General features: G+C 43.1%; 1 protein-coding gene across 5 annotated transcripts in view; it reads left to right on the top strand.

The window, feature by feature from the left end:
• The window catches only part of LOC143527925 (receptor tyrosine-protein kinase erbB-4-like), a 160,039-nt gene that overhangs the window by 124,565 nt on the left and 12,843 nt on the right, over positions 1 to 22,631 (top strand). For 4 of the 5 annotated variants that reach the window (XR_013134305.1, XR_013134306.1, XM_077023306.1 and 1 more), the window contains exons 11-20: positions 1,672 to 1,762; positions 4,223 to 4,422; positions 6,433 to 6,565; positions 8,153 to 8,246; positions 8,780 to 8,934; positions 10,154 to 10,198; positions 10,278 to 10,410; positions 12,836 to 12,958; positions 13,074 to 13,172; positions 14,117 to 14,305. Coding sequence is in view for 3 of the 5 variants with exons in the window: in XM_077023306.1 (XP_076879421.1) it covers positions 1,672 to 1,762; positions 4,223 to 4,422; positions 6,433 to 6,565; positions 8,153 to 8,246; positions 8,780 to 8,934; positions 10,154 to 10,198; positions 10,278 to 10,410; positions 12,836 to 12,958; positions 13,074 to 13,172; positions 14,117 to 14,305 (1,262 nt within the window). In the remaining 2 variants the exon portion in view is untranslated. The remainder of the gene's footprint in view (positions 1 to 1,671; positions 1,763 to 4,222; positions 4,423 to 6,432; positions 6,566 to 8,152; positions 8,247 to 8,779; positions 8,935 to 10,153; positions 10,199 to 10,277; positions 10,411 to 12,835; positions 12,959 to 13,073; positions 13,173 to 14,116; positions 14,306 to 22,631) is intronic. The other variant, XM_077023307.1, reaches the window with a different exon arrangement.

Raw genomic sequence — 22,631 nt, 5'->3', positions numbered from 1 at the left:
GAGGAACCCAGGGCCAACCGCACCAGCATATGGTCTCACAAGGGGTCTGAGGATCTCATCTCGGTACCTAATGGCAGTCAGGCTATATCTGGTGAGCACATGGAGGGCTATGTGGCCCTCCAAAGAAATGCCACCCCACACCATTACTGACCCACTGCCAAACCGGTCATGCTGAAGGATGTTGCAGGCAGCAGATCGCTCTCCACGGCATCTCTAGGCTCTGTCACGTCTGTCACATGTGCTCAGTGTGAACCTGCTTTCATCTGTGAAGAGCACAAGGCGCCAGTGGCGAATTTGCCAGTCCTGGTGTTCTCTGGCAAATGCCAAGCGTCCTGCACGGTGTTGGGCTGTGAGCACAACCCCCATCTGTGGACGTCAGGCCCTCATACCATCCTCATGGAGTTGGTTTCTAACTGTTTGTGCAGACACATGCACATTTGTGGCCTGCTGGAGGTCATTTTGCAGGGCTCTGGCAGTGCTCCTCCTGTTCCTTCTTGCACAAAGGTTGGGTTCTTGCCCTCCTACGGCCTCCTCCACGTCTCCTGGTGTAATGGCCTGTCTCCTGGTAGTGCCTCCAGCCTCTGGACACTACGCTGACAGACACAGCAAACCTTCTTGCCACAGCTCGCATTGATGTGCCATCCTGGATGAGCTGCCATGGCTTCTTAAGGAAGCTTTTGGAGACGGATCATTGCTGATTCGTTTTGGTCTTGCCGGTACGCTATCAGCCCTTCTCTTCTTTCTCTGGAGTTGCATTTTGTTGTAAGGTGTCTTGCCACCTTATTCTCTCTCTCTTACCTTTTACTTATTCGAGTACTTACCTCCTGCGCCGCTCCCTGGCCTCTCAAGTTTTCCTCCCGCTGTTATCCTTCCTGTCGGTTATTCTTTTATTTTGGGAAGGGTTTTGTTTTGTTGCGGCGTTCGCCTGCTGCCAGTATTCCCCTGGCTTCCTTAGTTCTATTTTCACGCGTCGAAGTTATTCCGCGTTCTTTCCGTTGTCTTTGTTATTTTCTCTCCCGTGTGTTTACAGTTTAGTTTCGTTTTTGCACGTTGAGTTTATTCCGCGTCAGTTTTGGGTTTCGTTCGTCTGTGTGTATGCAGAGTCACTTTCGTTTTTGTTCGCGTGTGCTTATTTCATACACACAGTCCTAATTATAAGCAGTTATCCCATTTGGTTCCTAACGGCATTTGGGTTCAATACTCCCTTCATTTTCTTACGCGGTGTGTACCGGTCTGTACACCCCGCGTTACAGGTACTGAGAAGTGGTCTGTGGTCCCCACCTGCAGAACCACTTCTTTATAGGGGGGGTCTTGCTAATTGCCTCTCATTTCTACCTGTTGTCTATTTCATTTGCACAACAGCAGGTGAAATTGATTCACAATCAGTGTTGCTTCCTAACTGAACAGGTTGGTTTCACAGAAGTATGGTTGACTTGGAGTTATATTGTGTTGTTTAAGTGTTCCCTTTATTTTTTTTAGCAGTGTATATACAGAGAGAGAGAGAGAGAGAGAGAAAGAGAGAGAGAGAGAAGAGGGGGAGATCACTGCTTTGCAGTTTTACAGTTTTACAGTTTATGGTGATACACAGGATGATTAAAGACTCTAACATCTATAAATGTTGTTGGCTTGTAAACATTACAGTCAATTTTGATTTGTTTTTGTCTCACTCAGGCTACTTGAACATCCAATCATGGCCAGAGAACATGACAAACTTTGGCGTCTTTTCCAACCTTGTTACTATTGGGGGAAGATCTCTATATAGGTAAAGTGTCCACCACTTTCTATCCATATATACATATATCTGCCTCATGCTGACAGTGGGCAGGAGAATCTCCACACACTTCAGCATTTTTTACTCTTCTAGATTGAGGTCATTGTTGTCTGTCATGGCATTTGCTTGTGCTGCTCTCCCAGCCTCAGTGCCCTTCATGCTTTGGGATAACCTTGGGTGATGTCTGCTTGGTTTGCCATTACCTGCATGCCTGGTTGGATGTGGATCTGGATCCTGAGGATCCAGAGGATCGTATCTGGATCCGGAGGATCCTATCTGGATTTAATTTCACCACTCTGTGTGCCTCCCCCCATGGTTCATAAACATTGTGTATGTTTCTGGGCATAATGGACATGTCATTTGGTTGTGTCATTCAATGTACTCTGCCACTCTGTGCTGGATTGCCTCAGAGTTCATTTCCACATTATGCATCTTGGATCTTGTTTGGTCTGATGCCCCCTGCTAAGTGGCTAGCTATCTAGCGAACATAAGTTTTGGGCCGGGGGGGGGAGGGTAAGTTGTTACCGGGTGGGGTGTAAAAGTATTATATTGCGATCAATTGATCGCCAGTGGCTGGCGCCAGAGCGAAGTAGTAACTCATTGAATCATGGATATGGATCAGAGGTAAATAAACTAGATTTTTTTTTCGGCGTGAGAAATCGGATGTGTGGCATGAGAGCGTCTGAAGACAGTCAAATGCGTGTGTCTCACGTTCAATGCATGAGAGTTGGCAACCATGTTTACATGTTCAGAGGAGAATGCATCAATTAGGTCTTTTTTGTGGTTGAATCACTACAAAGAAGCCACTGTTGAGGAAGAACAACAGTAAGTTGGTCCAAGAAACACAAGGAATGGACATTAGACCAGTGGAAATCTGCACTTTGGTCTGATGAGTCAAAATTTGTGATTTTTGGTTCAACCCACCATGTCTTTGTGAGATGCAGAGAAGTTGAGCGGATGGTTTATACATGTGTTGTTCCCACTGTGAACCCTGGAGGAGGTGAATTACAATGGATATTGCAAAGCCACACCCTCTTGTCCAACATCATTGTCTGACCACACAAATTCTCTTTGGACACACTCCAAAATCTTGTGGAAAGCCTTCCAAGAGGAGTGGAAGCTGGGGACAAAGTCCATACAGGCCTCTGAATTTAGATGTGATGTTAATTTTTGTTATGCTATAAAATACATTTTTAAAATAATAAAAAACATTATTTTAAAGCATTTCGTACATGTGTTCGACAATTTGTTCAAGACATAATAAGGCTTCCTCATGAAACTTGTTAAGAATATCTTGAGCATGCAAATGTGCGTACCACAGTAAAGGGGATGAAGATCTAACATCTTGTATTTATTTGACTTAGCATAATCCTATGCTTATTATTTAATTGTTTTGACAACATCATTGTTTTTGTAAAATGGCAAAAATGAAGAGTAGGTGTGTCCTGACTTTTGTCTGAGAATAAGTTATGCACATAGCTTGTCTTGATTAATTCCATCTGAAAAATGCATACATAGCCTACACTGCATAGCCTGTGAAAGTTTATGAATGCATTGTGATGCATGGTGATACAGGCCATTACTGATCAGTCTTCATCTCCTCGATCAGTTCAGTTAAAATTTATGCTGCATCACCAATAGGCCACACCATGTCAGTCTTGCCCTCCCGGGTCCTGTTGGGTCCTGTTTGGGTCCTCCCAGAGGCGTTCTGGCTCTTCTCCAGAGTAGCTTGGAAAGCAAAGAGCAGCACTGGTCGTCCTGACGCTGATCATACTAATGAAGCAGTTTGTCCTGTTCAGCCTCCTCTCGCCTCCCCTTCAAACAGACCCTTTGATGCACTGAAAGGTTCCTTTGATTAACATGCTGGCTTGATGACTGGGTTCTATACCATGATCTCCTCAGATCAAAAAGAGTGTGTTTATTAATTTAATTTCAGTTATATATATATGAAATGCATTTGTTTGTGATCAGAAGTTGTTAGGCATGTTAGATTTAAGGCAACATTAGACTCAGCAAGATATTAGATCTGCGGTGGGAGGAGGTCACTTTAGAAATTTAGAGTTTATGTTTATTCTTCACTAACCAAAACTGTCCTTTAAGACAGCGGGGGTGGCAAAGGAGATTCTTTCTACTGCGGTTTCACCATATGACATCAGTCTTGTGATCAGTCATGTGTCCAGCAGAGAGCCAATAGCATGCAAACTGCAAGCACAGACTAAAACTTGCTAACTCTGCAGTTCAGACCTTCTAGAGAAAGTTACACTTTATTTGTCAATTTTTTATGGAAACATGTCGTTTTGCTGGGAGCAGCACAATGCCAGAGGAGGAGCTGCATGGCGTTGCCAGTAAATTAGAGTAAAATTGCTATAGATCACGTTCCTCAGCTAGAAAAAATTAATCACCCCGGGTGAGGTAATTATCTTCTCTCATTTCCCATTCGCTCCTTTTCAGCGGGATCTCTCTGCTGATCCTGAAACAACGCTGGATCACCTCCCTACAGTTCCAGTCCCTGCAGGAGATCAGCGCCGGCAACGTCTATATCACCAACAACAGTCAGCTCTGCTACTACCAGACCGTCAACTGGACGGGCCTGTTCCGCACACCGGGCCAGAGGGCCCTGTTCAAGAGCAACAGGGACCCTCGCGAATGCAGTGAGTCTACCTGTCCTGTCTGACAAAGATGTTTGTTCTCCAGTGATGCCTCTTCTTGTTTGTTATCTATTAGTTCTGTCTGATTAGTAGACTTGTATGGAATCCCATTTTGTATGCATACAACCACAGCAACAGTGATCTGTTTGTAGTCACTGTAAAGTAAATCATATAATGTATATTAATTATCATTATTATTCACTAACAACTGGGAGCTTAAATACAAAAGAACAGTGTTTTCTGGAGCACTAGATGCAAAGAGTAATGTCTAATGTATTACAGCATCTAATGTATTGCAGTGAATAATAATTTCCAATTTATTACAGCCACTAATGTATTCCAGTGAAAAATAACATCTAATGTTTTATGGTCTCTATTTTTTTTTACAGTGAAGAATAACATCTAATGTTTTACAGTCTCTAATGTACTACAGTGAAGAATAACATCAAATGTTTTACAGCCTCTAATGTATTACAGTGAAGAATAGTGTGCCTACTCTAAAGTAGTTTTTTGCACTTGATAAGACTCAATTTCTGAAATTATGTCTCCTTTTGTCAAGACTTAACACACAACATGCAGAACATCTCACAGTTTTGGAAAAAGCAAACACATGCAAAACTCTTTCAACTCTTGTCAAAATCATATTTTTACACACAAACGTCAAATGAACAGCCTTTCCTATATGACTTTCCTGTAAAGGTATATCATAGTGCTCACATATACATGTACAGTATATTCACAAATGTACAGCTTATTTATGCATATTCTGTACATATATACCATAAAGTAAACAGTCAAGGGGAATGTTTTACAGTATTTATGCGATAGATGACAAAAGACAAAAAAAGGCTTGTAACTTTGATATGCAAAATTAGGGTCCATCTTAACTCGTATTTGGGTCTAGCTACAAAATCTCTTTGACATCACAGCCGATGTCCTTTCTTGCCAGACGTGGGAGAAGTGGGGGAAGTATCTTCTGGAGTGATATATCTACCACAGTCATGCTCTCCCATCAAGATCACCACAAGCTTCCTCCATCACCTGGAGGAGGGACATATGACTTAAGGGTTGATGAGCACCTCCACTCAGTAGAAATGAAGAGTACGGTGGAGGTGACCCACAACAAATCATGGGTGTTCAGTGAACCAGTTTTGTACTTGACAACAAATCCGGACTCATCTGGTTCAACCCAATAATGATGGACAATGAGTATGTTGTGCTGTGTTGAGGAAGGTGATGATGTGGGCAGTGTTGTTGGGACCAAGAGGGGCATGATGATGAACACCAGTTCTGGCAAATGACTGCACACTTTGTGTTGTTGCCACCATGTTGCACAGCGACTCTGACAATGGTATCGTCTCCTATGATATCCATTAAAATATTTTACGTCAGTATGCAATAGGCATAAAGTAGTCAATACTGTGTGGCACCCGGTACTGGAATAAAGTATCAGCGAGAGGATTGTAGAGTATACAGTACTTGTGCATATTCATAGCAGTTGTTTCACAATGTAACTGCTCCAGTGCGGATAGGTTCACATAATGAATGTGATGTTGTCAGTAATGATGGGCTATTATAGTTGTCATAAATGTATGCTATAATTTGCTTTGACCATATTTACAAAGGGTGGGTAGCTGTCTTCATCCCCTAGAAGTCTAGAAGTTTTCCAGAGGAAACACATGATTTTCAGTTTTGAATGTCTAATATAAGGAACTGTGTTTAATGTTTTGCAAAAAACAGATTTTAGAGAGAGAATGTGCTTAAAGTTGAGTGCACCAGATCAATAGATTGGCTACATGAGGTAGTGTTTCCAAAATTGTGCAGTAAGTACCACTTTTGGGATCTTTTGCAACTGCAAAAAACTAAATTGGACTTCTTTGGCAAGCAGTGTTCAAAAAACCTAATGAGAACTTTGTTATGACTAAGGATTAATGAAAAATGAATAAGGATTAATGAAAAATGTGTAGACAAAAGAAACCATAGTGTGTGTGTGTGTGTGTGTGTGTTTAACAGCCCAAGAGCGCATGGTGTGTGATAAGCTGTGCTCAGAAGCAGGATGCTGGGGTCCTGGTCCAGACCAGTGTCTGTCCTGCAGGTTCTACAGTCGGGGACGGACCTGTGTGAAGTCCTGCAATCTCTACCACGGGTGAGTGTGTGTGCTGTTACACATCACTGTACCTACATAAACCTGTTTATACTCACCTTGTGTTGGTTTTACACTTTTACCTCACATTCAGTATTACACAAACTACAGTCATGCTTCCTGAGCTCTTATTATAACCACAAAGAGGAAATATAAAGTTTACAATGGCTTCATTCTTGAAATCAGTACTAGGTATCTTTAATAAGAATCTGATACCACTTGAAGTAAGTCTTTGATCTCACTTGATCTGTGAGATGCTACAATGTTCTAATGTGCAACAGCCCCGTGCTGTGGATTACAATACAACACAAACAAATGAAAATCCATGGTTCTTATTTTGGGACACAGGCGCACACCCACACACCCACCCACACACACCACGTGAGTACAACTCCATTGGGACTCTGGAGCAGAAGATTGATGATGATGAACAGTGCTCAATTTCTAAGAAACACATGAACAATGCTCAGGCTATGTGGACAGTGTTTATGTATTAAACTGGAAATCCTTTGCGTCTCCTCTCCACGTCCCCCAAGTAAGGCAGGAGATGAGTGCCTATCTGTGGGAGAGAGCTTCAACAGGAACTGTTCACCTGAGGCATGAACAGAATTGAACCCTGGTGGGACTCTTTTAGGCAGTGCGCTAGGGCAAGTGGTACAATTTATTGCACAACACAAGCTCTTTTCCCGACAATGGCACCCGAATGGGATTCCTCATCAGACGATTGCAATTTAGGTGCTGACAAAAAAGCAGTCGCTGAAGAGAAGAGTATAGAGGTTCAGACAGTATTGTTGGCCACCTAAGCTCATTAAGTCCTAAATTTTCACTTGTTCTAAATGAATAGATTGTCCCCTGAAAGCGTTGACTAATAATTCCGTTGCATCAGACCAAAGGAGCAAAACTCCAAGCACTTGAACTATCCTCCTCCTATAAAATTATTACTTATCAGCATATTTACCCACATGATACATTATTGATTTCCTCTGATCATGGATGCTTCCTAGATCAGGGCAGTTTTATTGATAGCCGCACTTCACTTGATATTTTCCAAAGTGCCTGTTGATTGTCTCGGCAGAGTTGGAAAGTAATAAAAGAGGAATATTGATGGCCGGCTGACCCGGCACCTTGCCCTCCTGCGTTGCCGGGGGGTTTCGGCGGAACAACGGCATTGTGGCCTCCCCAAGGTCGGCTTGTGGGAGATGAGTGTTTGCAGCTACCAATGTGTCGCGGATGATATTTCCCAGAAGCCCCTCAGGCTTTAAGCCTGAGTGAGAGATGTTCAAGCATCCCACAAGTCCCCGTGATGTGAATTTGAAAGACTCTTGATTCAAGGCTCAGTGAGTGACATTCAAGTGACATGAAAGGAGTTCTGTGGAGGAGTTAGTACCAGAGTAGAACCTCATCAGGGTGGTCTTCTAATTCTTCTAGATTTGTTGATGTTCTCCTTCTAGAAATTTACAAATATCAGAATAATGATCAAAACAACCGAATTTCACTGATTGTGATGTTGGCGTGTTTTTCTCCATCTGTGTTTGTCTCTTTTGAGAATTCATAACAGTGTACATTCAAGTGTGTGTGTGTCTGTTTCAGGGAGTTTCGAGAGTTTGCCAATGGTTCAGCGTGTGTGAAATGTGACGACCAGTGTGAGAAAGCGGGAGACAAAACCCTGACCTGCCACGGCCCGGTAAGACACAACATCACAAGGACATGAAACTCATGCTGAGATGAACAATTGCTACGATACACGTTTGAGAGGCGTGGCATTGGCTGTGGCATCTTCCTTCAACTAAAGATTCTTTTTTAAACAAAAAAACCCTTTCAGAACTTTCCAGAACCTAATAGTTTTATGGACAGGCTTATAAATAATAACTCAAGATAAATGTACTAAATGTTCAATAAGAGAAACATGGCTGTTTTCAGGTGATGTCTGTAAGAACACCTCATGTTCACTGCAGGTGAACTCTCGCCTGTCTGTTTTTCTAAAGTGGCACTGTATTAACTTCTCCAGTCCAATGGTATTTGTATTTCTGTCAGATGCAGGTGAATAAAATAAAACTATGAAATAAAAAATAAGTGATGCTTAAGAGGTAGAAAGAGGTAAAGGATATAGGATAAGAGAATAAGGTATGCTACCCTTTTACTGTCTTCTTCCGGCTCTGTACGCACTGCAGACTAGGGTCCAGCTCACTTTCTCTCTATCTGACTGCATCTCTCTAGGGTCCAGATCACTGCACACAGTGTCTTCATCTGAAAGACGGGCCCAACTGTGTGGAGAAATGTCCCGACGGTCTGCAGGGAGCCACCAGCTTCATCTTCAAATACGCTGAGGCCAACAACGAGTGCCACCCCTGCCACCCCAATTGCACCCAGGGGTGAGTGGTGTGTGTATGTTTGCGTGTGTGTGTGTGTGTATACCACACCCACTGCCCAATACTGTTTCTCAAGATCTATCCTAAATCAGCTTTTGAGCATAAAAACTTTCTGTTATTTTCTGGTTAGTGCCTCTGTTTCTTTTTCTCTTTCTCCAAAGTCCTCAGTGATACTTTCTTGTTCTGTTCCATTGTGCAACCCCACCTCCCTTCCATCTCTATGGTGATGATCCATATCGCTAGTCACTGTCAGCCGTCTACAGGTCCCCACCACAACTCTCTGTCAATCCAATCGCTGTGGTGACAGCCTCCCAGCAGCTCACTTAATGTCCTTAGCAACAGTAACCCTTAGTTATGAAACAGCCTACTGCAGAGTGACTCCCCTGTAGAACAGGCACAGTGGAAAGGAACCACCCAGCCAAATAAAGTTCATTATTAGCATTCAGACTTTTATTTTGCCAGTTTATTATTCCATCTCTTAGTGTGTGATGCTTGGGTCCTCCCTCAGTAAAACCCGAATGCAGGTCTGTCACTGCAAATTAAAACACCCTAATACCTCCCAAACAAAGTCACACACACACAACACACAGTAGTTTGAAATGTAAGCTAAGGAGCAATCATTAGAAAGCCAGGAGACTCAGACACAGTGGTCCCCTCCCCCGACATCTACATCGTCTCTTAGTTGCCTCGCTTACGTTTTCTCAGAATGGGCTGATTTCTGTTGTCCTGAACAGTCGAGACACGCAAGGTACAAACCTCTACAGGTTTACAAAGTAATTTTTCATTAAATTCATCAAGCCATCATGCCATACATAATTTAAGTCCTAAAATTGAAAATGGTTATCAGTTATTTAAATGCATCTGTGCATGGATATCAAGTCATAAGTATATTTATAGGTTATGAGAATATTGTTATTTTAGAATAGCAGCATCTCAATCATCTGTGTCAATATGTCAGGAGCTTTTTTGACCATCATCTCCATTGACGAATGTCAAGCTGTCAGAAATTGCTCTTTGCAGGCACATGAATATTTCAGAGTTGCACAAATATTTGTTCTTGAATTTGGACCAATATGTAAGAAAGGGCTGTGTGTGTGTGTGTGTGTGTGTGTGTTTATTTGATTCCCTGTCAGTTGTCTGTCTGTCCATGTTTCTTTATGTTTCTCATTTCTCATCTGATTTCAGGCAGTGTTATTCATATTATTCTGTTTTCATCTTCCAGGTGTACTGGACCTCGTGTCCAAGACTGCACGGGATTAATAGACAGGTAAGACATGGCTGGTGTACCTGACAGGTGTGCAGGTCCCCTTGGGTCATTGGTCTGAATCTCAACTTGAATCCTCCAGGACCCCTGTGCTCGTGGCTGGAACCATCGGTAGCATGTTCGTGCTGGTCATTGCTGCATTGGGCTTTGCCGTCTTCGCCCGACGCCAAAGTATCAAGAAGAAAAGAACCCTGCGTCGCTTCCTGGACACAGAGGTAAGAGGCCCATGTGAACCCAGGGTTGTTAGCGCAATGTGATGTACTGAATCTAAAGCCAGTTTTTCCCACCCCGGTCCCCGGGGACCCTTGGGCGGTATCAGTCCCAGCTCCAGACAAGCCTGAACCAAACAACTGAGAACAATGAATACCTGCTGGAGTTGTGCTGGGAGCTGGGAGAGATCACAGAGTTGTGGTCTGAAGGCCCTGAGGACCAAAAACACTGCCTTCAGCAACTATACCAATTAAAACTCAAGCCCTTAGTAAAGGTTCATATAAAAGTGTCAGCTTGGTAAAGGGCTTATCCTGCATAGCAGCAACATTTTTTCCTTTATGTGTGTGGATCTGACATAGATGTACATGTATGCATACATGTATACATACACGCATACCCACACACAAATACAGTCTTGTGTACACACACATATACACACACGTATACATTTGTTGACGTATACATCATGTTGCCTCTGCCTACATACTTCTATATAATCTTCCATATGGTTGTACTGTATCTTCCAGACCTGTGCACGTCAATGTACTCAAATGCAGAGTCATGCATACATTGCTTTATATTTTGGTGGAGGGAATCTGTGAAACAATAGGATGTGGATGGCCCACTGGATGAGTGCAGGTCCCTTTACATAACAGCATGTCAGTGCATATTTGAATGGTTCAGGGCAGGAGGCGCAGTTAAAGCCTGTCTGTCTGCCAGAGTCCAGAGGCTGATCGACAGCTTGACAGAGTCAAGTACTGACATTCAAATGAACCCTAATAGAGCATCAACCTGCTCCTTACCAATGACTCCTTCTAATTAGAAAAGTCCTACTTTTATGTTTATTTATTTGTTTGTTTCTTTATTTCATTAAATACTCATTGGGCACCGAAATTGACAGACTAAGCTCAAAGCTGCAAAATTGAACTGATAGACATTTGAATCCTGAAGTTTAAAACTAAACTTAGCTCCAAATTCAGAATCAGAGGAGCGGCAGATTCCCTTCATGTTGCAGTAGAGGCCACCAAGGATTTCAGCACTGGAAGAACGGACAGCTCCTTTTAATGTTGAGTGTGAAAGCACCCTGGACCTCAGCACTAAGGCCAGGGGTAGTTCTTCTTAATGTTTATTTTAAAAGCTCGCAGGATGTCAGCACCATAGTTCTGGACAGCTCCCTTAAGAATGAACTAGAGTAGTGCTTCTGCTTTAAGTTGCTATGCCTTTATCTTGTTCACCAGGTTTATCCAGTTTCAGGAAGATCTAGGTCTACAATATAGCACTATTCTTGCCTTGTTAGAGCCTTGTTAAAATACTTGTTAAAAACTATCGGCATAATATAACACTTTCATTAAATTAAATTTAAATTAGATGTCACACCACATCAAACAACCGGTAGAAAATGAGTGTATACAGTCGAGTGGTTTAGTGCTGTTTAGGAAAATAAAATTGGGTGGAGTAGAAATATAAACAAGCACATACATATACACACATCTACACCTCCACACACACACACACACACACACACACACACACACACACACACACACACACACCTCTCCATATACACACATACACACAGACATCATCACACACCTCCATGTACACACATAGACACACACATACACACATATCAAAACACACCTCCATGTACACACATACATCAACACACACATTCATGTACACACATTCATATACATCAACACACACCTCCATGTACACACACACACACACACACACACACACACACACACACACACACACACACACACACACACACACCATATACAAATGCACTGCATTAGCTAGCGTTTAATTCCTAATGAATCAAGTAGTATGTTATTATGAAACAGTTCGTAATTCTTTCTGTCAGCATACACAGAGCAGCAGAAACTTACTGATCACGTGTTCAGAACAGCCCATAAGCATCCAGTTAACCCACCTGCTTGAACTGAAAACTGGTAATAGTGATAATAGTGTCCCAATAGCTACTTGTCTCCCTCAGACTCAGGCTGTAGTACATAACAGTCTCACCAACCAAATTCCTTTGTCAGATCACAGTACTTTGTAAAAATACTGTGTCTGTAAGTGTATGTAAACATACATACAGGAATAAAAACATCTCAGTAACTTGTTGATAGAAGCACAGTAGTAAGACAGTGTTCCTCATCCTATTTATTGCTGTAGGTAAGTGTATGCAGTACTGAATGGACTGTTATCAGCTTTATTTGTCCTTGAGGATGTAGTTAAGCATTGCCCCTCAAATATTGCACATACATACACGTGATGAATAAAACAGATCCCATTCCTGTCCTACAGTTCAGGTAAAATGGTCATTTACCAGCCTAATGACCTCAGTTACGTGAGTCAGTGTTTACAAGCTCTGATGTCAGATCTTTATACTGATCTGTATGGATCTGCATTGTGTTGGAGTTGGTGGAGCCCCTAAAGCCCAGTGGAACAGCACCAAACCAGACTCAGCTGCGCATACTGAAAGAGACCGAGCTGAAGAGGGTGAAGATCCTGGGAACGGGAGCCTTCGGCACTGTTTACAAGGTAAAGGAGAGAGAGAGGGAGAGAGAGAGAGAGAGGGAGAGAGAGAGTGCATGGGCGCATGTCATCCCTTTATTCATGGTTCTTATCGGTCTTTATCTGTGTTGTGCTCTATCAGGGCATCTGGGTCCCAGAGGGTGAGAGTGTGAAGATCCCGGTGGCCATAAAGATCCTGAATGAAACAACTGGTCCAAAAGCCAGCATGGAGTTTATGGATGTGAGTTCTCAACATTAGACCATTGGAACCTTATAAAAAACTTAGAATTAGAGTTGAGCAATTATTGTTAAGATATTTAAAGGAATATTTCAGGGTTTAAGCATCATGAGCTTGCTCTTCATTAGTGGATGGAGTTGAGCTGTTCAAATTGATCTCAATAATAAATAAAACAGTGCAGAACGATCCAAAATGGGTAAGGTACCATCTAACCTTTGTGTGTGTGTGTGTGTGTGTGTGTGTGTGTGTGTGTGTGTGTGTGTGTGTGTGTGTGTGTGTGTGTGTGTGTGGATGCACGCATGCGTGTTGATGCATATGCGCCCACACACACATTCACCCTGTGAAGTAGTTGGCAAGTTTGAATGGTTGGTGTCAGGGTGAGTCTTGCTAATGGGGTCACCTTTGTTCTGAGCAGTAAGCACACTCACATGAACCTTCTCACTCCCTGCTGGGTTCCATAATGTTGTGTCTGACACTGGCTGTTTACTGCTAACTGGACTGAAATACACTGTCTGAAGCGTCCCTCAGAGCAAGGTCTCTACGGCCATGATGTGCTGTCTGTTACATTTAAAACACAGCCGCCCACTTGCAGAAGAAGCTCCATTAGTCCCATTCCAGCCGAATCTACTGTATGTAAAGTTCTCCTTTTATTCTTTTGGTTTGCTTTTTGCACAATGCTGTGTCAGAAACAATGGTTCAGCAGCCAGGTGAAGTCCTAGAAACCATGCAGTGAAGATCAGTGATGTGAACAGACCTCTAGGACTAGCCTGGGTGTAGAGCACAAATAAGTGAGCACTGATCAGAATTCAGTATTTTGAGGTCAGGTTAGTAGGTAGGTTAGTGCAGTTTCAATAGATATCTCCAACGACATCTCAATCAAAGCCTCAAATTATATCAAATAAGTTTGCCTAGAAGCTCTTCCAGCATGCATCTCTGCTCCTGTCCAGCAGGAGGCGCTGATCATGGCCAGCGTGGATCACCCCCACCTAGTGCGCCTGCTGGGCGTGTGCCTGAGCCCCACCATCCAACTGGTGACCCAGCTGATGCCCCACGGCTGCCTGCTGGACTACGTACATGAGCATAAGGACAACATCGGCTCACAGCTGCTGCTCAACTGGTGTGTGCAGATCGCCAAGGTGAGAGCGCCCCCCGCTGGTTGGGGAGTATGTTTGTGCTCTGACATTAGCGAAGCTGGATCCAGTGTGTTTTGTATGTGTTTAAGGGACATAGTGACCCGACTATTGGCCGTTGGATGGTATCGGCCCAATGGAGAGTGTCAGTAACCAACAGTTGCACCATGGTTCTAACTAGTCCGCATCCGTGCAGTTTTGGATGATTGTGCACATTTGAAGCAGTTTTCTGATTGATTGTGCAGTCTAAATGAGTCTAAATGAGTTGAAATGTGAGTCTAGATTTACATAAAGACATAAATTGCATCAGGTTGTTTTTTCTGTGCCACTGTGGCTTGATCTAACAGGGCAGTGGGCTAGGCTAACATATATGTAAGGCAGTTGTTCGCAGGTGGTATTAGTTCTTTCGTGTCAATTTAGTGTGTCTGTTGCCTTAGGTATCATGACCAGGAACAAATGCAGTGTGTTTATGCTTCTGTTGGTGGTTCCCTACTGAGTAGGAACCTCCTGTTTCTCCCTGAAGCCATAGTGGTTGGTGAATATAGTCAGGGCTTGTGAACATATTCACTTTTTGGCTAAGTTTGACGAGTGTGGTCACAGAAAGAACTTGCCTGACTAAAGCTACCAGCTCCAGGCTTTGTTTTTCAACATCTCCCCTGATGGATAGATGGCAGTCAGGCCCTGCTCCTGTGTGCTGGCCACCACATCTTCTTTCCCAGCTTGCGGTGTCATCGGTACCGTAGTTTCCGTTATTCTTTGACCCGCTCCAATCCCTGGGACGTCAGACCCTCAAATTGCATGCATGGGTTCCCCGCCACGTCCTCCCAGCATGCCCTGCACTGCAGCCGCCAGCTCCGTCGCCACGGCAGCCACTCTCACCCCTCCTTCTGTCAGGCTCCCGGAGGCCAGAGCAGCAGGAAGGGAAATTTGTTTGGGGGACGGATGAATTCTCCGAGTTGGAGTTCCCGCACGACCGGTGCCGCGGGACGTGCCCATGGGCGTTCTTTGGGAATTACGTGCCCAAACTGAGTGGCGGGCCAGACAACAAGATTCAGTGGAGTATGATTGTGAGTATGAGAGGCTACTAAAACGGAAGGAGAACCTTAGTGCTTTATTTCAGCTTAAGGTGCTGCTTGAAAAATCATCCACCTGATGTTTTATTTATTTGTTTGCTTATTTATTTGTTTGTTTAAATTAGCATGGTCACCTACCATGCAGCAAAACTCTCTTTTCATAGACAAGAGCTCTTGAATTAATGGGATTACCTATGACATGAACTTAATCTATATTTAATAACAATCAGGTAAGATTCTGCTTGGGTGTATTGTAGGCTTAGGATGGACAATTTCAAACCTGAAAGATTGTGGGTTTTTGATTGGCCTGCTGCATTAAGGGTTTAATAATAGACAATAAGTTGAATTACTTGTGAAGGGTTGTAGATATGTAGCACTGGAGGAAATCCATTCTTGTGACCTCTTAAAGACCCAGCCTGGTCTCAATTATAATGCACACTTAGAACCCTATATTATGCATTAATGGCAATTCAATGTCTTAAAATCGTTTGGTCTTTTGATGTGTGAATTGAAACATTTGTGGATCTCAGGTGGTGAACTGTGCTAGTGGTCATTTAATATCCACCATATTGGTATGAATGCTGTGCGAAGCTGTGATTGTTCCATAATGACTGTCATTGGAGCTTAATAAAAAACTATCACTGTCACCCATAACTTTTCTGACCAAACAGAAATACAAACCCTGGCACCTTGGCTTTGTTTCAGGTGTCTGTTCCATTTCTGTTGATCCTTATGAGTGACACATCTGGATTTAGAACCCTTTTACTGTCTCCACACACAGGGAAGTAATAAAAAACCCACAAAAATCTGATTAGCATAATAGGAGATGATATACTCACAGCAGAATAACTGTAGGGATTTGGCGGTGTTGACATACGGACCTTCCTCAGTCTAAGTGGGACGTGAAATAGGAAGTCAAATGTATTTCCTCAGAGATCTCTGCAAAGTGAGTCAGGCTGAATGGCAGACTCTCACCACCGCATGCTAACTGCAATGAGTCAGCACTAACTTTTCCTGGTTCCCAGAGCACTAGCAAAACACTGTGCTTGGTAATAAGGCTCCAGCATGACGGCTTGTCAGCAGGAAGGCCTGCGTCGGTTTTGATCTCCTCCCTCTGTCAATAAGGAGGTCCGCTCCTGCCACGGTGGATGTGACTCTTGGCTCTGCGGCCGGCGGACCAGTTTGACAAGCCCGTTGCGCCACTGCTGTCAGCTAATCTCCCGCAGTCGTGCGATTTAATGCACTGGTTCGTTGGTCTCTCTGGAGACTGTAGATGCGGCGATGAGGAACGGATCGGCTAAGGCTCAGAGCACGCCCGCATCTCCACCTGCCTCGGCGGCCCGACACGACACCTCAGCATTGTTTATTGTTGTCTCTCCTTTGGCCTCATTAGATGTGCCCTGAGTCCCCTCCAACATTTCCGCGAACCTCCAACCTGTCCCCTCCAACCTTTCTGTTAATATTCACCCTCATCGTACTCCTCATCTGCACATGTTCGGCGTAAGTTAAAAGCATTACGAACTTCTAGACTGCATTTTTGCTGATACATCTGTTGATTTGGAGTTGTAGTTAAAGAGAAGCTTCTGGCTAAGACGCTAACAATGGGAGGAAGCTAATTGGGACCAAACCAGTTGTCTCCTGCTTGCTTTCATCAATACTTTAATCCAGCCATTTTATGGTCACTGCAGAACTATGCCTTTGAAACACTGTGTTTGTGTAAAATACTCCAGCATCTCTCAACAGCCTTTTTTGGACTGGTACAGTCCACTCATTTCTGCAATTCTAAATATACTGGAAGCAAAAAAGCAGCAATGAGAAGCATGAAAGAAAGGCTTCATTTGAATATAAGTGACAAGAAGCACTATTTATCCTCTCTCTCATTTTCTCCTATTACTGCTCTGCATATGTGTATGTGTTGTATTTCCCTTGTTTCAGGGAACAATACTTTTTTGTGTTATTTCTGCATATGTTTGTCCCTGAAGCTTACCATCCTTCGACAAAAAAGAGAAATAAAACAAATCAACGCTCGACTGTTGTTAAACCTGCTTTTTTTCCCTTTTGTGTCTTGGTTTTAAGCAGTGGGCCTGGGACGAATCCAAATTTTGTTCATGTCACGGCAGTTGCAAAGATATGCCATAACATCAGAGACCTCTGCCTGCTGGAGTCGTTCCATCAAGAGACGCCTGGGGGTAAGGACCCAGCCGGGAATTTGCGCAACCGAGAAGCGTAATTGCGTTGGGCAATCTCACGCTGGTCCATTCTGAAAATAGCAAAAGCTTTGCGCTCTCCGTTTGGGCTGCAGCGTGGCAGTTCAAACAGCTGTATTCTCCCACTGTTGCGAGGAGGCGAGGAGATATGAATCATTTAGCGGGGTTGGTATCTGCAGCCTGGAGGAGAACAAGGACAATCTTGGAAGCGGGGAATATTTGAACCACTGTACCTTTTGGATTTAGTTTGATAAGACCACGCCGGCTGGGCTGTCTTGGCCGAGCCTGGAAGAAAGTTTCCGTTGTAGTCCAGAGCCTTGTTCTTTGTTTGGTAGAGCCTGCCCGTTTCATCTGTTGCCAACCTCAGAAATGAGTTCCTTAGCAGCAGCGGAAGGTACTATCACACAAGTCAACTACGCCGACTGAGCATGCACAAATTAGTTCATCAGGGGTTGTGCGTCATGCGAACAGGGACCGAGTGTGTGCCAGGAATGTTGACATTTGAATTTGAGGATAATTACAGCATTTAACAGAGCAAAAGCTGCATTCTGTGTTTGTAGAATTGTCACTAATAACGAATGCGTTTACATGCGCTCGGTAATCCGATCATTATCGCATTTCTGCTGTTGTCTGTCTATTCAAGTGCTCGTGTAAACAGTAAACTCCGATTGCTTAGACTGGATTAAAGCCATAATCGTATTTCTTGAAATCCAATAAAGGGAGGTGGATTTTAGCCCTGTAATCGGGTTTCTCAGTGCATGCGTCTGCACACTCTATTTTCTTTCGGATTTCTTAGGCTGCACGTGCAAGGAGACGCACCCAGACAGGCAAAGCAGTTCAGGAAAAAGTGTCAATTTGAACAACAGCCATAGCAAAACAAAACAAAACTCTAGGAAGGGATATGGAGCATGCACATGAATATGCACATGAAACTATCAAAATATGCAGGTCCATATTTGACAGTACACTGTTTTTTAAAAGAAAGCAATCCCAGGCAGTGCTACATTTCTGTCACATGCTACTTCTTCTGTGAGTTCATTGGTTGGTTGCAAAGCAGAAATTAGATTGCTGCCAGACTCATTTAGGATTTGCCTATGATCTGATTATAGAAGTGCATATACATGCGTTAATCGGAATAATGACAAAATCTGCTTTCTTGCTGTTTTCTTCAATGCTGAGTATTGAAGCAGAGCATGAGAAGTTCCCAAAACATTCACGGACATCAGGAGTCGTTGATAGACTAACGATTATGTGATGATTACGAGCCCTAAATCCAGTTCCCTTTCTCTGCATATTTGTAAACTTTGCAACGTGGGGTTTTGTGTGCACCTAGTGCATATAGTGCATACAATGCACTAGGTATCTTCTAGGTAGTTTTAATTCCTGTAGTTTAAGTTGAGCCTATGTTAATTTGGAATACTAGGTACATTGATTCCTGTAGTTTAGTTTTAATCTGACTCAAGGGTATCTTGAATTCTGACCTATCTGTGCTACTAGCTAGGATGTTTTTTGTGAACAGATGCAAAGCACGTTGTAAGTTTTTCTGGATAAGAGCATCTGCTAAATGCCCTAAATGTAAACGTAAATGTGGTGGTGAGTGGTGAAAAAAAGGTGAGTGACTGCAGAAGACCATGACTGTTCGTGTGGTTGTGTGGGTCAGTGATTGTGTGGGTCAGTGATTGTGTGATTGTCTGAGTCCTGAGGACCATGATGAAGACAGGGCCCATAATTCAGTACCCAGAATGCAGAGAGATTTAGTCAATTTATTGTTGTGGTCCATTTGTTTATTTAAAAAATCATTTGTGGATTTTCTGGTGTAGCTTTAAAATTCTATGCAGGAATAATTGAAAATATTCTTTATTATACAGAGCTAAACGTGTTTTCTTCCCAAAATCTGTTTAGTTTGAAAGTCTGTTTTTTTTTAATCCAGACCAATTCATATTTACTTTATGGATTCAAAGCAAGTGGGAATGTTGGCATTTACTCATGTAAATTCTGCCAAAGGTGTTTAATGAAATGAGTGGTGACATTTAGCTGGAGCAGAAGAGGGGACCTGGTTTCTACTGTTCAGGTCTAGAGTTTGAATGGACTTTAGACAAGGCTTACTGTCCTTTACTCTTTTGATTCTCATTCTGTGAAATATTATGTCATGATCTTGCCATGCTTTACAGGACTTTATCAGGAATTATCTGAAATACACCTAAAAACACTCACTGAACGAATGCATCAAAAGCAGCCTGCATCAGTGAATTTATGTGAAGTTAATAAAGACCAAAATGTGTCTACAGTCAGCAATGCTGTACTCAGTCACACGCATTTTGTTGCAGTCGCCATAGAATAAACCGATTGTGAAAGATGTGAAAGATGTCAAGTATGAAAAGCTATAGGCTCTGTGCTGTGTTCACTAACGAGCCTTGAGTTGGACCGTCAAATCTGAAGGACCCTGTTCCTCCGTTCAGCATTCCACACCATCTCGCGTGCGGATCTTTGGTTTTCAACGAGGCGTGTTTTGACAGCCGAACCTGGCGAGCATTTAACGCCCGGCGTGCAACAGGCTGTCATGGCGATAGCCCGTGTGGCAGAGGTCCGCCTCCTGCTGCAAGTGTCCCTGACAGTGGCACTCCAAGCCTGAAAGGGCCAAGTGACGGCCGGTAGAGTGGGACATCTTAATTGAAAGACGTGCGGGAGCAGCGGAACATAAAGGCTTTTGTTTGGTGTAGGAGTCGCCGTGTCATGTCACCATACGCGTCAGTGTTGAAGCCGCCGTCGGCCGTAACTCACTCGCCTTCCTCTCCCTTTCTCTCGCTCCTCCGTTCTTTCTTGTCCACCCCCTATCTTTTTGTGTGGAGTTTGGTGTCCTGTGCATATCTGTCCTCTATGGCTATAAACAATGCTTCTGCAACATCTTTCTGAGATGTTGACTGCCCCCCCATCCTCTTAATTACCCCCTGACCACATTGTGAGTCTAGTCCTGAGCACTTGCTATAATAGGGCACATAGGAATATTCCTGAGAAATGTTTCCCTTTTTTAATTTATATTCAACAATACAAGTGCAGGAGTTCAAACCAGAGAGCACTGCACTCCCCAGATGGGCACACTGTATTTCATCATTTCTCTTTTGTTGCCTGGTGCAGCATTGAAACCATCTGGTATGTTAATCACTCATGCAGCGCCCAATGGGGTTATGTTTGCCTCCAATGGGGTTACTTTTGCATCCAGTAGGGATACGTTTGTTTTTTGTCACCTCAATGCTCTGGGTTTAAGCTTTGGTTGGAAGATCCCTCATCAAACAATCCTCATCAAAACTTTACTGTTATAATTTTAACTCCCATGTCAGATAAAAGGTGTATTAGATATTGTCTGGATATGGGCCAACACTCTATATCTATATGTTGGACATGCATAGTACCATAATAAAAGTGCCCTAAGCTGTGTCCGAAGCCTGAACCCAGAGAAAGTTTTGCAGTTGCAAACAGCTGCAGTGTTGGTTCTGACTCAATTCAATGAGGACAGTCACTGGGTGAGGTGAGACATGCGACATCAGCGTCCAACCTCACTGAAGCACACAGCAATAACAAAGTCACACTGAACATTAGCAGGATGTACGTAGTAAACAACTAATACTGTGCTACATGCTCACTTGATTTTTAATTGTATTATCTGTAGCAATAGCACCTCCAAATCAATTCAATAAATCTATTTAATAAGAAATTGAAGGAATTTTCAAATGCTCTCTCTACATCACATTGTCAAAGCTCTCTTTCTCTCTCTATCAGCCAGAAGTCTTCAGAAAACTTTTTTAGTGGCCCATTTCACTTCATTCTACTGTATCAGATATCTGCTACAGCATTCGTTGGGATCCGTCGAACTCACTTTGAGTTTAATAGCTTTATGGTGTGCTCTGAACAACTGGTCTGCTTGTAAAGTTTCTTTTATGCAATGTGTTTTCATTGGGCCCCTGAAGCTGTGTCTCCTTGGCCCAGGGACGCGTCCACACTGTATGCTTCCTTATCCTGTTCACTAACTCAAGTGGACTCACCGAGAGGTTTGTTAATTAGGGGAGGGAATTCAGGAGAGATGCACAATGCAGTATGATACTTCTGCGGTAATGACATAACCACCTACATTCCTGGTATTTTATGTATTTGTTTATCTTAATAATTAGTGTTCAGCAATATTGATGAGAAATATGATCATCAGAACGTCCGTCGTATGGCTCACACTGCATCATGGGAATGGTGTATTGGGAACAGGAGTTGAATGTTTTTAGAATGCTTCTGATAATTTTATGCAACTACATTTACAGCCATGATCTGAGGTCTGGTCATTATTTATGTTCTGTGAGAGTCTTGATTCACTGCTCTTTTTATCATTATCATGAAGGGAGTCATTGTATTTATGGGTGAAATTCACTATAGATTTCTAATTCGGGCCATAAATATAATGCTGGTCTGGTATCTGAAGGCTCATTGTAATCAGTGTCTCTATTGATCGCCGGCCCAGATCCCAGAAGTGATCTGTTCTAAACATGCTTACATACTTACTCATGGGAGTATAATCCTCCACTGGAAATGTGTTGGCTGGGTTCACTTTGGAAGAGAGAGAGAGAGAGATATATATATACATTTTATTGGTTGATTGTTTTGGTGGACTGTTTATGTGCATACACTCATATGTTTTAGGTGCTGTATCACAAAAAATGAATCAGTCATTTCCGGATTATGTAACCTGAAGTGAAATCACCCAGAAATTGAGTGTTGTGTCCTACAAGCCTGGTGATTTGTGCCCTCTGTGTGTGTCGTCCGGTGTGTGTGCATGCTTGTGTGTGTGTGTGTGTGTGTGTGTGTGTGTGTGTGTGTGCGTGTGTGTGTGCGTGTTGTGAGGGGCATCCATGTGTGCCAGTGGCTGTACCAGCAGTGAGATGATGGATGAAACCATCTCTCTCTCTCTCTCTCTCTCTCTCTCTCTTTCTCTTTCTCTACCCCAGCCGTCTGTTCTAATGATGAATTCACACATTTGTCTGGGCCGCTGGAAAGATTTAGGACTCAGCG

The sequence above is a fragment of the Brachyhypopomus gauderio genome, chromosome 12, assembly GCF_052324685.1.
Source record: "Brachyhypopomus gauderio isolate BG-103 chromosome 12, BGAUD_0.2, whole genome shotgun sequence".
NCBI lineage: Eukaryota > Metazoa > Chordata > Actinopteri > Gymnotiformes > Hypopomidae > Brachyhypopomus > Brachyhypopomus gauderio.
Note: the sequence above shows the minus strand (reverse complement) of the source record. Positions and strands in the feature narration are given on the sequence as shown.